The following is a 17,356-nucleotide window of genomic DNA, read 5'->3' on the forward strand; positions in this document are numbered from 1 at the left end:
ATCTGCCTCAAACTTCGACGCACTGTGCGTTCAGAGATGCTCTTAGGCCTACCTTGGTTGTAACGGGTGGCGATTTGAGTCACTGTTGCCTTTCTATCAGCTCGAACCAGTCTGCCCATTCTCCTCTGACCTCTGGCATCAACAAGGCATTTCCGCCCACAGAACTGCCGCTCACTGGATTTTTTTTCTTTTTCGGACCATTCTCTGTAAACCCTAGAGATGGTTGTGCGTGAAAATCCCAGTAGATCAGCAGTTTCTGAAATACTCAGACCAGCCCTTCTGGCACCAACAACCATGCCACGTTCAAAGGCACTCAAATCACCTTTCTTCCCCATACTGATGCTCGGTTTGAACTGCAGGAGATTGTCTTGACCATGTCTACATGCCTAAATGCACTGAGTTGCCGCCATGTGATTGGCTGATTAGAAATTAAGTGTTAACAAGAAGTTGGACAGGTGTACCTAATAAAGTGGCCAGTGAGTGTATATTGATAGCTCTATTTATTGTCCAGTTCGGATAATTTCTAGCTTTGAATTTCTTTTTTGTTTCATGGAATTCTTTCAATTTATCCTCTTCTTTGCTACAGTTTCTTTTTAACCTAGTGAACTCCCCTACTGGTATAGATTTTATCGTGTGGGCTGGATGGCTACTTTCGGCGTGTAAAATTGTATTGCCACTAATTGGTTTTATATGAGTTCAACTGGTAATTTCTTCACCGACAATACCACTCAATTCTAGATCTAAAAAGGAGATGGATTTATCATCTTGAACATATGTAAATTTTATCCCAAATTTATTGGAATTGATGTATTCCACAAATCCCGGTATGGCAGACACATCACCCCCCCCCCCCCAAATAATGAGGGTGTCATCTATGTATCTGCCATACCAGGAGATGTGGTCAACAAATGGATTTTCAGCAGAATAAATGAATTCCTGTTCCCAGTATGCCATTGTCAAATTAGCCAGAGACGGCGAGTACTTCGCCCCCATTGGAACTCCCGACTTTTGAGCATACACTTCACCATCAAATGAAAAAATGTTGTGTTTCATTAGGAAAAATATTATTTTTAATAAATAATCTATTAGATTCTGAGAGTATTGACCATAGTCTTTTAAATGAAATTCTAGCGCTCTCATGGCTATATCATGAGGTATACTTGTGTATAATGAGACTACGTCACAACTTAACCAAACGTGATTTTTTTTCCCATTTTCGATTTTTAAATATTCTTAGAATTTCTCTCGAATCTTTGATAAATCCTGGCATTTTTCTTACCATGGGTTGCAATAAAAAGTCTACCCATTCACATAGGTGTTCTGACATGGAGCCTATGCCTGATATTATCGGTCGCATGGCTGGTAAGCCTGTGCTTTTGTGCACCTTAGGGAGACCATACATAATGGGCATTTTTGGGGCTTCTACATGTAAATATTCAGCTTGTCTTTTGTTTATGGTGGCTAGAAATATACCTTCTTCAATAAATTTCATGATTTTATCATTATATTCTTTAGTTGGGTTTTTTTTTCAATTTTTCATAGGTAGTACTATCAGATAGGAGTTCATACATTTTATCTTTATAATCACTTTCATTCAAAATGACTATTAGACCACCTTTGTCACTTCTCTTAATAATGATGTTTTTTAGAGATTTTAGTTCATTAAGTGCTTTCCAATGCCGATGTGATAAGTTTTTTCTTTTTTTATTTTTATTTAAACTGTACTCCAAATCCTTTAAATCCTTCTCAACAAGTTCTTGGAATTTGTCCATGCAGTTTACTCTAGTCTGTATAGGATAGAAATATGGATTTTTTGTTTTCAAATTTTTCGATATATTGATGGACCCTTCCATTATTTCTGTTTGATTTTCTTTAGATAATTTCATTAGACAGTTTAGAGTGACCTGTTCTTTAAAATCAAGATTTTCAAATTCATTTATTTCCATATTGTGATCTTGATTTGTATCTGTTGTTTCATCTGAAAAAAAATGTTTTTTTAGTGTCAGATTTCTCACAAATTTGTTGATGTCATATGGCCATGTGTTAAATCGCTCAAAGTAAGCCAGCCTGAAGTAGGAGAACCTCTCATGAAGCTCTCCAAGTCTGCCTGATTTTGATAAAAAAAAACTATAGAAAGGACTATAAAAATATATATGTGCAACTAAGAAGAAACCTCTACGTGGGTTATCTACAAAGAAGTGAGAAGTTTTGTGCCTGGTAGCAAGAGGCTTTAAAAGGTGAGGGGAGACGCCTGACAAGCATAGTGAGTGAGGCTGGAAACACAGCCACACCTCTTTTGGTCGACTCAAACCAGCAGCGGGTCATCCAGACAGAGAGGTGTGAGAAGCATAGAATGGAGGGGTGACAGCTGCAGCAGCTGAGAGCAGTTATGTTACAGATTGACACTGCAGCTTTGAGATAAGGTGCTGATGTAGATACAGTTATAGACTGGAGAGTTAGGAGAATGGGTGAAGTAGTCCATAAAAAAAACAAGATATAGTGTCCCATCAGCTCCAGCTTATACAGACACAGTTGAGGAAAGATTTTGCAGATGATGAGGAAAGTGATGATTCATCCCAGATGGAGTTTGATGCCGCTTCTACTCCTAGAACAGCCCCCGGCCAAATGTCCCTGGTCTATCGTAAATTTGTTAAAAAATTGTGTTTAATAAAACCTTAGATACTATGGACCAGAGTGATAAATTTGCTATGATGGAACAATTTGTGAAAAAAGTGCCCATGGAAAGAGTTTTTAAATCAGGAGTTTTGCAGAATCTATTGAAGATGTTGTGGAGGTTATGTTGACCAATGTTAGGACAATGCAGTCCGAGGTGAAGGGTGATGAGTCCAATGTTTTTGCGTTCCTTTCACCTCAGGGTGCATCTGCTGATTCAGGGAGCCCAGGAATTCCTGGGGTATGCGCAGCTGCCGAGAATGGGCAGGTCCCTTTTGTCAGATCCCCCCCGGAATCCCACAAGGGGTCCTCCTGTGTGTTACTTTTGTGGGCAGCTTGGGCACTTTAGACATTTTTGTCTCAATTTTGTGCCTGGGACTAAACCCGAGAACCCCGGGTGCCATTTAATCCCCAACAGCCCCGGGAGTTCTCCAAACCTCCTTCCAGAGTTAGACCTCCGTATTTAGTAGTGAATGACCCTAGGCAGTATCAGCAGTATAACGGTCTTCAAATGGTTAATCCAGTCTCTCAGGAGCCTTCTGCTCCTGCTCTCTCACCAGTAGCTCCCAATCATTCATGCCCAGAGATCCATTCTATTCAAGGAGGGGTCACTCCTCCTTCTCCCTATGCTCCTTTGGTAAGGGAGCATGAGTACCCGACTCTTACTGAGGATCTCTTTGGGGCAGAGGTGGGAGCTGTAGAATGGAAGCCATGTCCAGATGGGGATGATGGATTTTTGGGGGTTTCCCACTGCAGGGAGCACCAACTGATGGGTTGCTTCCCCTGTTCCCCTTGCCTTCCTTTCCCCCCTTTCCATGGGCAAGGATGGAATACCTTATGTCAAAGGGAGAATAGAGAGGTTGCCGTGGGAAGTCATCCTCATCGATACAGGAGCCTCAGTCTCCGTAACAGGACACAAATTGCAGTCACCCCCTGGACTGCCTGAGACTACCACTTTGGTAGGATTTGAAGGCTCCTGTATTCAAGCAGAAAAAAGTCGTCCAGTGAACCTGAGATTTCAGGACGCAGGGGGATCGAAGAAAAGGGGTCTTCGATGCATTTTTTTAGTAAATCCACAGTTGGGTCCACTATTCTGGGTACTGATGTTTTGGGAGCAATGGGAATTGTTGATTTGTGTAACAAAGTCGTGAGAGGGAACATAGAAGCGACTATTTGCTCTGTAATTGTACCTATGGAGGAGAAAGAGGAGAGTCACAAATTACCTATTGCCAGTCTAGGATCATGTACTAATGAAAATGTTGACAATGATGTTTTAAAAAAATTAATTGAAGCACAGGTTCCCTGAATTGTGGATCTCAAAGAAAACTGATTGTGGGTTAATGCAAACTGAAGTTAAAATTGTTGGTGAAAGGGTGCCACCTTTCCATCACCGAGTATTGAATTCCTGAGGATGCAATCCCTTACATAAGGGTTGTGGTCAGTGAATTGGAAAAACAAGGCGTTGTTGTAAAAGGTAATTCTCCATGTAACAGTCCCATTTTACCTGTAAAAAAGGAAGATGGTAGCTTTCAAATGGTTGTGGACTTGAGACTTGCAAATAAGTACACCCCCTCAGCAGCTTACCTTGTTGCATCTGTCCCTGAAGTTATGTCACAGCTGAGGAGTGATTGTAAAGTGTTTTCTTGTTTAGACATTGTAAATGGCTTTTTCTCAGTACCCCTAACACATGAATCTGTCCTCCGCTTTGCATTCACATTGAGAATGTGCAGTACTTGTTCACGCGGTTGCCCATGGGATTTCACAGTTCTCCTTTGTATTTCCATCAGTCATTGGCTCAGGTGTTAGAACCCCTTGGCTACGGAGTCAAAGTCCTACAATATGTTGGTGATTTATTAATTCAAACTGTCGATGAATGTGAACACGAGACCCTTGAAAATGTTTGTCAGGCTTTACAGGATGCAGGACTCAAAATGAGCTTAGATAAAGTAGAATGAATGAAGTCAGAGGTTACATTTCTGGGCGTGTCTGTCTTAGCAGAAGGAAAGAAGCTTATACATGATAGGGTTAAAGCAATTCAAGCTGTCCCCATACCAACTAATATTACTGAGCTTAGAAAATTCTTATTAATTTTTTCAGAGAATTTATTTAAGATTTTGCTCATCCGGATAAATCACTGTATGATTTACTAAAAGATGTTGATAATGATTTTGCCCGTCATTGTAGAGGGAGAAGCCTTGCAGGCTTTTGAAGGATTGAAGCGCGCCCTTATAGCAGCCACTGCATTATTTAACCCTGACCCTTCCCAACCCTTTTACATCCAAGCTGACACCGGTGATATATCTATTTCCTGGTGCTTTTACAAAGATGGTCCAAAGATAGCCCTGAAGTGTCCAGTCAGCTGTATAACCTAGACTACTACTCTAGGTTGCTCACTCCCAGGGAGAAAGGATTCATTCTGTGCATGAAGCACTTACTGGACTATGAATCAAGTGAGACACATAGTGGGATTTGCATCCTTAATTTTACAGACGCCACTGAAAATCCTACAGGTCTAAATTTGTTAAAGAAGCTTAGGTTATGGTTAAAAATTTCTGAACAATGGGACCCTGGAAGCTAATTGGGAAGGTACCTTTGATATTACTGATAAAAATTGGCCCCAAAGTTTTAGGAGTGGGCAGAGTTAACAAACCAAGGCACAAAGGTGTTAAAATTTTTCCCCATTGACCAGTGTAAGCTTCTTAATTATCTTACTGACATTTCTGGTAAGGACTGATACTCCACTTTTTTTCTCCTCTTCCCAGGTCAGCTGAAGATTTTCATATTTGATTCCTGGGACCATGAACCTACTGGATGATCGAGAGAAGATGTTTCACACTATACAGTTGGACTCTGATAGTGTGAGAGGGGTAGAAGATCAGGAAAATCCGGAAACCAAAGAGAGAGAAAAAAAAGAGAATGACAGGGATCAAAAGACTTAACAATTATGCAACTTATTTTTGGGGGGACTGTCATGATATGTACTTTTTTTTTTCTCGGTCCTGTATTTTGTATAATATGTCATGATGTGGTGCGACTTCTCTTTGGTTGTATTTACTGTACACTTTGCAATGCTATGGGGTGTATGTAACTTAACCTGTCTCCTTCCCCCAATACTTGCAGCCCTGAGCTATAATGTAATTAAGCTTTGTCAATACCATTAGTGAATGAATAGCTATTCTTCCTCACAGCAGGTGGCTAGTCAAATGCACAGACTCGATAGACTAAGCGGAGCAGACCAGTCTAGAATCTTCTGGTGGACCCAACCATTGAATAGAAGGTGTGACCCCTACCCCCTTCCTGGGCTGATCCCAGGAGCTCAGACAATCCATTCTTATTTTTGAGATCAGATGTGAGTTGACCCTTGAAGGAGAAGGAGTGGGGATTCTTAGCCGAGGCAAGACCCCACGTCCATCTGTGACTGAGGAAGCGAACGGGGCGAGACTTGAGCTGAGGACATATCTCGTCATTCGTGAGATTGTTTTGGGATCCATTGGACTAATTGTGGACTATTGCTTTGTTAGCTGGCACAAGGATTATCGGGAGGTGCCCCCGAACCTGTTCCGTTGGACTAATTGTGGACTCTGTAGATCTACCTGCATGTGCTGTTCCAGTGTTCTTGATAGTAAATCTGTTGAATCATCCCTCGGCCTGTTGTCCCTTCTTGCTCTGCCGTACACCCCGTCACAGGGACTAATATTTTAATAACTTTTTATTTTGTTTTTGTGCTTTTTAAGGGATTTTTTGCCCTTCCACACACACACGCACAAGTACATAAAGCGATGAATTACATAGATAATCTTACTTTCAATAATTCACCAATAAATATTACAGCACTGTATGTTGCACTCTGGATAATAAACTGAACAGCCATGTTGGCTCTAGCAGCCATCTTGTGCAAAGTTAGAAACTAACTAATTCTAAGATGTACTTCTGAAAGTCATAGACAGATTGGAGACACAAGATGAGATCATAGCCATTAGCAGGTATAGTTTGACATACACACAGGTTAATTGGAGCAGCTGCAGGGCCATGATAATAGAAAAGGGTAAATGTATGATAATAAATAAGTGTATTAAGTGAACAATGACAGTTACTAAGAGGAACATGGAGATTTACGAGTTCTAATGGAGTTGGGTGTAAAGAGCCTCAAAGTCATTACATTTAACTATTTTATGCTTCATCCTTGAATGTGTGTTTTTCTACAAAGTATGATGTTATTATGTATATGCCCTTTGCTGCAAGGTACAGCTTTCTTTGTCTGTATCATGTATAAAAAGCCCCTGTTAGGCTATATGCACACGTTCAGGAATTTTTGTGTTTTTCGCTATAAAAACGCGATAAAACAGCGAAATAAACGCATACATTAAGCATCCTATTAGAATGCATTCAGCATTTTTTGTGCACATGCTGCGTTTTTTTCCGTGGCGGAACCGCATTCCGGAAAAAAAGCAGCATGTTCATTCCTTGTGGGGAATCGCGGGGATTCCGCACACATAGGAATGCATTGATCCGCTTACTTCCCGCATGGGGCTATGCCCACCATGCGGGAAGTAAGCGGATCATGTGTTGTTGGTACCCAGGGTGGAGGAGAAGAGACTCTCCTCCAGGCCCTGGGAATCGTATAATTGTTAAAAAAATAAAAAATCATGATATCCTCACCTTCCGGCGTCCTCGGCAGTCTTCCCGCTCCTCGCGCTGCTCGTGTTCCCAATAATGCCTAGCGGCAATGGCCCCAGATGACGTAGCGGTCTCATGAGACCGCTACGTCATCACAGGTCATTCTCGCAATGCATTACTGGGAACGGGAGCAGCGCGAGGAGCGGGAAGGCTGCTGAGGGCGCCGGAAGGTGAGGATATCATGATTTTTTATTTTTAACATTAGATCTTTTTACTATTGATGCTGCATAGACAGCATCAACAGTAAAAAGTTGGTCACACTTGTCAAACACTGTTTGACAAGTGTGACTAACCTGTCAATCAGTTTTCCAAGCGATGCTACAGATCGCTTGGAAAATGCTAGCATTCTGCAAGCTAATTACGCTTGCAAAACGCTAGTGTTTAGCGGGAAAACACATGCCAATTCCGCATGCGTTTTTCCCGCGGCAGCGAGTTCGGGAATTGCCGCTGAAATTTCCGCGGCAATTACGGACGTGTGCACGTCCTAACTGTTGTTCGGGGCCATTACATCGCCAACCTGCTGCCGTGCCACAACATGGCCGTTCCATCGCCATCCTGCAGCCATGCCACCTCATGGCCTGGCTAAGGCCGGACCATCGCCAGATGTCCCAGCGTTACTTTGTCAATCTGGACTTCTGTTCGTGCTCACATGCTTTATTTCACTGACTATCCATGTGCTGTCCTGCTGCAAAATCTCTGAATAAACTTCAGTCTCAGCTTGATAAGAGAATTGTCTACATATTTTTCCCGGCTCTCCCAGCTCTCAGTAAGGACTTTCTTACAGGGGGTTGTATTAGTTTGAATGAAAAAAAAATTGAATCCTTGGAAGGAGATGATGACTTTATTGTATTTTATGTATAACAATAACATATAAGGATATCATGTAACATTGAAAATATCAAAATATCTTTGTTCTACTGATGTCTCTTCATAAATACTTAATTGTGTAATGTTCTTAATAGAAATGATCTAATAAAAAAGGGTGTCTTATAGTCCAAGAAATATGGTAAGTTTTACAGTAATTTCCATTTCTCATTCAATTATACATCTGTCTGTTATGTTTTTGTACAATTTGTCAATAACTTATATAGTTTGAGTTATTTTTGATGGTTAAGAACATGAAAAAATATTCTCCGCTGTGTGAATTCGTTGATGTTTAATAAGATGTGATTTCTGGTTAAAACATTTCCCACATTCTGAACATGAAAATGGCTTCTCCCCTGTGTGAGTTCTTTGGTGTCTAATCAGATGTGATTTATTTTTAAAACATTTCCCACATTCTGAACATGAAAATGGCTTCTCCCCTGTGTGAGTTCTCTGGTGCTTAAGCAAATCTGATTTATGGTTACAACATTTCCCACATTCTGAACACGAAAAAGGCTTCTCCCCTGTGTGAATTCTCCGATGCCTAAGCAAATCTGATTTATGGTTAAAACATTTCCCACATTCTGAACAGGAAAAAGGCTTCTCCCCCGTGTGAGTTCTTTGGTGTGTAACAAAATGTGATTTATAGTTAAAACATTTTCCACATTCTGAACAGGAAAAAGGCTTCTCCCCTGTGTGAGTTCTTTGGTGTATAACAAGATGTGATTTATAGTTAAAACATTTCCCACATTCTGAACAGGAAAAAGGCTTCTCCCCTGTGTGAGTTCTCTGGTGCTTAAGCAAATCTGATTTCTGGTTAAAACATTTCCCACACTTGGAACAAGAAAATCTGTTCTCTGCTGTGTGAATTGTTTTATGTTTAAGAAAATACTTTTCAAGGGGAATGTTATTTCCATATCCTGAAGGTGAAAACAGCTTCTTTGATTTAGGAGCAGTTCGTTTTTTAATGCTTATTTTGTGACTTTGATTTTCCTTAGTAGTCGGTAAAGAATCAGAAGACAGAACCTGTTTCAAAGGGTAAGATGACAGATCTTTGCTGTGAAGGGATGATGGTATATCTGGCGTAATGGCATTCACATCAATTGCATCCTGTGTGATCTCAAGAGCTTCTGATTTAAAAACTGAAGATGTCAGCTGCCCCTCTGATCTCCTGGTACAGTAATCTGCTAAGAATAAAACCAATTATTATTCAATGAAATATCCTCAAAATAAGTATTTTTAAACATTTTTACTTAATCCCCCGAGAGTGGTTTGCACGTTAAAGACCGGGCCAATATTTACAATTCTGACCACTATTATGAGGTTATAACTCTGAAACGCTCTAGTGGATCCTGGTGATTCTGACATTGTTTTCTCGTGACATATTGTACTTAATGACAGTGGTAACATTTCTTTGATATGACTTGCATTTATTTGCGAAAAAAAACCCAGAAATTTGGCGAACATTTTGAAAATTTTGCAATTTTTCCAACTTTGAATTTTCATGCCCCTAAATAACACAGATCTGTCACACAAAATACATAATAAGTAACATTTCCCACATGTCTACATTACATCAGCACAATTTTAGAACCACATTTTTTTTTCGTTAGGGAATTATAAGCGTTAAAAGTTGACCAGCGATTTCTCAATTTTACAACACCATTTTTTTTTCTTTTAAAGGACCACATTACATTTGAAGTCACTTTGAGGGGTCTATATGATAGAAAATACCCAAAAGTGACACCATTCTAAAAACTGCACCCCTCAAGGTGCTCAAAACCACACTCAATAAGTTTATTAACCCTTCAGGTGCTCCACAGGAATTTTTTGGAATGTTAACCCCTTAATCCCGTATGACGTACTATCCCGTCAAGGTGACCTGGGACTTAATTCCCGGTGACGGGATAGTACGTCATACGCGCTCACGGGGGAAGCGCGGCCGATCGCGGCCGGGTGTCAGCTGCCTATCGCAGCTGACATCCGGCACTATGTGCCAGGAGCGGTCACGGACCGCCCCCGGCACATTAACCCCCGGCACACCGCGATCAAACATGATCGCGGTGTACCGGCGGTATAGGGAAGCATCGCGCAGGGAGGGGGCTCCCTGCGGGCTTCCCTGAAACCCCCGGAGCAACGCGATGTGATCGCGTTGCTGCGAGGGTCTCCTACCTCCTTCCTGGCTGCAGGTCCCGGATCCAAGATGGCCGCGGCATCCGGGTCCTGCAGGGAAGGAGGTGGCTTACCGAGTGTCTGCTCAGTGCAGACGCTGGTAAGCCTGCACCGATGTAAGTGAGATCGGTGATCTGATAGAGTGCTGTGCACACTATCAGATCATCGATCTGTGATGTCCCCCCCTGGGACAAAGTAAAAAAGTAAAAAAAAAAAATTTCCACATGTGTAAAAAAAAAAATAAATAAAAATAATTCCTAAATAAATAATAAAAAAAAAATATATATTATTCCCATAAATACATTTCTTTATCTAAATAAAAAAAACAAAACAATAAAAGTAGACATATTTAGTATCGCCGCGTCCGTAACGACCCAACCTATAAAACTGCCCCACTAGTTAACCCCTTCAGTAAACACCGTAAGAAAAAAAAAAAAAAAACGAGGCAAAAAACAACGCTTTATTACCATACCACCGAACAAAAAGTGGAATAACACGCGATCAAAAAGACTGATATAAATATCCATGGTACCGCTGAAAACGTCATCTTGTCCCGCAAAAAATAAGCCGCCATACAGGATCATCAGCAAAAAAATAAAAAAGTTATAGTCCTCAGAATAAAGCGATGCAAAAATAATTATTTTTTCTATAAAATAGTTTTTATCGTATAAAAGCGCCAAAACATAAAAAAATGATATAAATGAGATATCGCTGTAATCGTACTGACCCGACGAATAAAACTGCTTTAGGCCGGTTTCACACGTCAGTGGCTCCGGTACGTGAGGTGACAGTTTCCTCCCGTACCGGAGACACTGACACACGTAGACCCATAAAAATCAATGCATCTGTTCAGATGTCATTGATTTTGTGCGGACCGTGTGCGGACCGTGTCTCCGTGTGCCAAACACGGAGACATGTCAGTGTTCGTGGGAGCGCACGGATTACACGGACCCAATAGAGTCAATGGGTCCGTGTAAAACACGCACCTCACACGGACATTCTCCGTCTGGGGTCCGTGTGGCGTGCCGGAGACAGCGCTACAGTAAGCGCTGTCCCCCCCACATGGTGCTGAAGCCGCCATTCATATGTTCCCTGTAGCACCGTTTGCTACAGAGAAAATATGAATGATAGTGTTTAAACTAAAGATCCATGTGTCCGCCGCCCCCCCACCCCCTGTGCGCCCCCCCCCGCTGGTCAGAAAATACTTATCCGGGTCCCCCGTCGGCTGTCGCTCCTTCCTGGTCTGGCCGCGCCTCCTACTGTATGCGGCCGATTACACTCATGAATATGTGGCTCCACCTCCAATAGGGGCGGAGCCGCCTATTCATGAGTGTAAATGAGCGGCCCCACGTGACCGCATACAGTAGGAGGCGCGGCCAGACCAGGAAGGAGCGACAGCCGACGGGGGACCCGGATAAGTATTTTCTGACCAGCGGGGGGGGCGCACAGGGGGTGGGGGGGCGGCGGACACATGGATCTTTATTTTAAACACTATTCTTCATATTTTCCCTGCAGCAAACGTTGCTGCAGGGATGATATGAATCGCAGCTTCAGCACCATGCAGAGTGGGTACCACACGCTCCGTGTGGTACCCACTCGCCATACGGGCGGCACACGTGTGCCGCAAGTATGGCCTCCGTGAGTTCCCAGGCACACGGACACGGATAACTCCGGTACCGATTTATTCCGGTACCGGAATTATCTGGACGTGTGGGACAGCCCTTATCAATTTTACCAAACGCGGAACGGTATAAACGCCTCTCCCAAAAGAAATTCATGAATAGCAGGTTTTTGGTCATTCTGCCTCACAAAAATCGGAATAAAAAGTGATCAAAAACTGTCACGTGTCCGAAAATGTTACCAATAAAAACGTCAACTCGTCCCGCAAAAAACAAGACCTCACATGACTCTGTGGAGCAAAATGTGGAAAAATTATAGGTCTCAAAATGTGGAGACGCAAAAACTTTTTTGCTATAAAAAGCGTCGCTGGTTTCACACTTGCGTTTTTGTCTGCAGTGTTTTTTGCACAAAAAAACGCATGCGTTTTTTCCCTATATTTAACATTGAAAACGCATGCGTTTTTTTGTACGCGTCTGGTCGCGTTTTCAAACGCATGCGTTTTTTTTCTGCATGCGTTCATTTTCAGAAATACAACCTGCAGTATTTTCTTGCGTTTTTAAGCACATGCGTTTGTTTGCGTTAAAAACGCATGCGTTTTTATAAAAAAAAAAAAACAGAAAACACACTGAAAAGCCACCCACCACCATCAAGGTGATAAAGGGATCCTAACCCTAACTCTACCCCTAACCTCACCCCTAACCGTTTAATGAACATTTTCTGACAGTCATAGTGCCACGTATTTCAGTGCCACGTATTTCAGTGCCACGTATTTCAGTGCCACGTATTTCAGTGCCACGTATTTCAGTGCCACGTATCACGTATTTCAGTGCCACGTGTTTCAGTGCCACGTATTTAAGTGCCACGTATCATGTATTTCAGTGCCACGTATCACGTATTTCAGTGCCACATATTTTAGTACCACGTATTTCAGTTGCACGTATTTCAGTGCCACGTATTTCAGTGCCACGTATTTCAGTGCCACGTATCACGTATTTCAGTGCCACGTGTTTCAGTGCCACGTATTTAAGTGCCACGTATCACGTATTTCAGTGCCACGTATTTCAGTGCCACGTATCACGTATTTCAGTGCCACGTATTTCAGTGCCACGTATTTCAGTCACGTTTAGGGTTAGGGGTAGAGTTAGGGTTAGGGCTAGGGTTGGAGGTAAAGTTAGGGTTGGGGTTTGGATTACATTTACGGTTTGGATTAGGGTTGGGATTAGAATTATGGGTGTGTCAGGGCTAGGGGTGTGGTTAGGGTTACCGTTGGGATTAGGGTTAGGGGTGTGTTTGGGTTAGGGTTTCAGGTAGAAAAAGTAAACAGTGCTCCTTCCCTTCCGAGCTCTCCCGTGCGCCCAAAAAGGGGTTTACCCCAACATATGTGTTATCAGCGTACTCGGGACAAATTGAACAACAACTTCTGGGGTCCAAGTTCTCTTGTTATCCTTAGGAAAATAAAAATTTGGGGGGCTAAAAACCATTTTTGTGGGAAAAAAAAGATGTTTTATTTTCACGGCTCTGCGTTATAAACTGTAGTGAAACACTTGGGGGTTCAAAGTTCTCACAACACATCTAGATAAGTTCCTTGGGAGGTCTAGTTTCCAATATGGGGTCACTTGTGGGGGGTTTGTACTGTTTGGGTACATCAGGGGCTCTGCAAATGCAACGTGACGCCTGCAGACCAATCCATTTAAGGCTGCATTCCAAATGGCGCTCCTTCCCTTCCGAGCTCTGTCATGCACCCAAACAGTGGTTCCCCCCCACATATGGGGTATCAGCGTACTCAGGACAAATTGGACAACAACTTTTGGGGTCTAATTTATCCTGTTACCCTTGTGAAAATACAAAACTGGGGGCTAAAAAATCATTTTTGAGAAAAAAATATATATATTTTCACGGCTCTGCGTTATAATCTGTAGTGAAACACTTGGGGGTTCAAAGCTCTCAAAACACATCTAGATAAGTTCCTTAGGGGGTCTACTTTCCAAAATGGTGTCACTTGTAGGGAGTTTCAATGTTTAGGCACATCAGTGGCTCTCCAAACGCAACATGGCGTCCCATCTCAATTCCAGTCAATTTTGCATTGAAAAGTCAAATGGCGCTCCTTCCCTTCCAAGCTCTGCCATGCGCCCAAACAATGGTTTACACCCACATATGGGGTATCAGCGTACTCAGGACAAATTGCACAACATTTTTTGGGGTCCAATTTCTTCTCTTACCCTTGGGAAAATAAAAAATTGGGGGCGAAAAGATCATTTTTGTGAAAAAATATGATTTTTTATTTTTACGGCTCTGCATTATAAACTTCTGTGAAGCACTTGGTGGGTCAAAGTGCTCACCACACATCAAGATAAGTTCCTTAGGGGGTCTACTTTCCAAAATGGTGTCATTTGTAGGGAGTTTCAATGTTTAGGCACATCAGTGGCTCTCCAAACGCAACATGGCGTCCCATCTCAATTCCAGTCAATTTTGCATTGAAAAGTCAAATGGCGCTCCTTCCCTTCCAAGCTCTGCCATGCGCCCAAACAATGGTTTACACCCACATATGGGGTATCAGCATACTCAGGACAAATTGCACAACATTTTTTGGGGTCCAATTTCTTCTCTTACCCTTGGGAAAATAAAAAATTGGGGGCGAAAAGATCATTTTTGTGAAAAAATATGATTTTTTATTTTTACGGCTCTGCATTATAAACTTCTGTGAAGCACTTGGTGGGTCAAAGTGCTCACCACACATCAAGATAAGTTCCTTAGGGGGTCTACTTTCCAAAATGGTGTCACTTGTAGGGGGTTTCAGTGTTTAGGCACATCAGGGGCTCTCCAAACGCAACATGGCATCCCATCTCAATTCCAGTCAATTTTGCATTGAAAAGTCAAATGGCGCTCCTTTCCTTCCGAGCTCTGCCATACGCCCAAACAGTCATTTACCCCCACATATGGGGTATCAGCGTACTCAGGACAAATTGTACAACAACTTTGGGGGTCCATTTTCTCCTGTTACCCTTGGTAAAATAAAACAAATTGGAGCTGAAATAAATTTTGTGTGAAAAAAAGTTAAATGTTCATTTTTATTTAAACATTCCAAAAATTCCTGTGAAACACCTGAAGGGTTAATAAACTTCTTGAATGTGGTTTTGAGCACCTTGAGGGGTGCAGTTTTTAGAATGGTGTCACACTTGAGTATTTTCTATCATATAGACCCCTCAAAATGACTTCAAATGAGATGTGGTCCCTAAAAAAAAATGTTGTTGTAAAAATGGGAAATTGCTGGTCAACTTTTAACCCTTATAACTCCGTCACAAAAAAAAATTTTGGTTCCAAAATTGTACTGATGTAAAGTAGACATGTGGGAAATGTTACTTATTAAGTATTTTGCATGACATATGTCTGTGATTTAAGGGCATAAAAATTCAAAGTTGGAAAATTGCAAAATTTTAAAAATTTTCGCCAAATTTCCATTTTTTTCACAAATAAACACAAGTTATATCGAATAAATTTTACCACTAGCATGAAGTACAATATGTCACGAGAAAACAATGTCAGAATCGCCAAGATCCGTCAAAGCGTTCCAGAGTTATAGCCTCATAAAGGGACAGTGGTCAGAATTGTAAAAATTGGCCCGGTCATTAACGTGCAAACCACCCTCGGGGCTTAAGGGGTTAAAAAAAAAAGTGAACATTTAACTTTTTTTTTTTTCCACAAAAAATGTAATTCAGATCCAATTTGCTTTATTTTACCAAGGGTAACAGGAGAAATTAAACCCTAAATGTTGTTGAACAATTTGTCCCGAGTACGCCGATACTACGTATGTGTAAACCAGTCCAGTGTAAACCACTGTTTGGGCGCATGGCAGAGCTCGGAAGGCAAGGAGAGAAGTTTTACTTTTTAATGCAAAATTGGCTGAAATTGAAATCAGACGCCATGTCGCGTTTGGAGAGCCCATGAAGGGACTACACAGTGGAAACCCCCCACAAGTGACACCATTTTGGAATGCAGACCCCTTAAGGAACTTATCTAGATGTGTGGTGAGCACTTTGAACCCCCAAGTGCTTCACAGAAGTTTATAATATAGAGCCGTAAAAATAAAAAAACATTTTTTTCACAAAAATGATCTTTTCACCCCAATTTTTTATTCTCCAAAGGGTAACAGGAGAAATTTGACCCCAAACTTTCTTGTGCAATTTGTCCTGAGTACGCTGATACCCCATATGTGGGGGTAAATCACTATTTGGGCGTATGGCAGAGCTCAGAAGGGAAGGAGTGCCATTTGACTTTTCAATGCAAAATTGGCTGGAATTGAGATCGGACGCCATGTCGCGATTGGAGAGCCCCTGATGTGCCTAAACAGTGGAAACCCCCCAATTCTAACTCCAGCTCTAACCTTAACACACCCCTAAACCTAATCCCAACCCTAACCATAACCACACCCCTAACCTGAAAACACCCCTAACCCTAATCCCAACCCTAACCACACCCCTAACCTTAATCCCAACCATAACCCTAACCACACCCCTAACCCTAATCCCAGCCATAAACGTAATCCAAACCCTAAGGCTTAACCCTAACCTTAGCCTTAACCCTAATCCTAACTCTAATGGGAAAATGGAAATAAATAATTTTTTTTATTTTATATTTTTTCCCTAAGGGGGTGATAAAGGGGGAGCTTGATTTACTATTTATATCAGGTTTGTATATCTAGTTTTTATGTTTGGCAGCTGTCACATGCTAAAAGACGCTTTTTATTGCAAAGAAAAAAAATAGTTTTTGCATCATCATATTTTGGGAGCTATAATTTTTCCATATTTTGGTCCACAGAGTCATGTGAGGTCTTGTTTTTTGCGGGACGAGTTGACGTTTTTATTGGTACCATTTTCAGGCACATGATCTCTTATTGTTACGTTTTTTGGGAGGCAGAATGAACAAAAACCAGCAATTCAGGAATTTCTTTTGGGTGGGGCGTTTATACCATTCCGCGTGTGGTAAAATTGATAAGGCAGTTTTATTCTTCGGGTCAGTAGGATTACAGCGATACCTCATTTATATCTTTTTTTATGGTGCTTTTATATAGTAAAAACTATTTTATGTAAAAAATAATTGTTTTTGCATCACTTTATTCTGAGAGCTATAACTATTTTTTAACCGATGGCGCTATATGGCGGCTCGTTTTTTGCAGGACAAGATGACTTTTTCAGCGGTACCATGTTTATTTATATCTGTCTTTTTGATCGGGTGTTATTGATGATAAAGCATTGGTTTTTGCTTCGTTTTATATTTATTTTTTACGGTGTTCACTGAAGGGGTTAACTAGTGGGACAGTTTTATAGGTCGGTCAGGTCGTTATGGTCAGGAA

The 17,356-nt window shown here is 41.5% G+C and overlaps 2 protein-coding genes across 3 annotated transcripts in view; one reads left to right on the top strand and one right to left on the bottom strand.

Moving 5' to 3' along the window:
• LOC143766657 (uncharacterized) overlaps positions 1-17,356 on the top strand; it is a 1,190,188-nt gene that overhangs the window by 108,684 nt on the left and 1,064,148 nt on the right. The gene's annotated exons all lie outside the window — the stretch shown is intronic.
• Positions 8,175-17,356, bottom strand: part of LOC143766671 (uncharacterized) — a 37,162-nt gene continuing 27,980 nt past the window's right edge. Inside the window, exon 7 of one of the 2 annotated variants that reach the window (XM_077254523.1) lies at positions 8,175-9,398. In XM_077254523.1, the coding sequence (XP_077110638.1) occupies positions 8,461-9,398 (938 nt within the window). In that variant the 3' untranslated portion in view covers positions 8,175-8,460. Of the gene's footprint in view, positions 9,402-17,356 lie in introns of both variants that reach the window. The other variant, XM_077254522.1, reaches the window with a different exon arrangement.

The sequence above is a fragment of the Ranitomeya variabilis genome, chromosome 4 (genome assembly GCF_051348905.1).
Source record: "Ranitomeya variabilis isolate aRanVar5 chromosome 4, aRanVar5.hap1, whole genome shotgun sequence".
NCBI lineage: Eukaryota > Metazoa > Chordata > Amphibia > Anura > Dendrobatidae > Ranitomeya > Ranitomeya variabilis.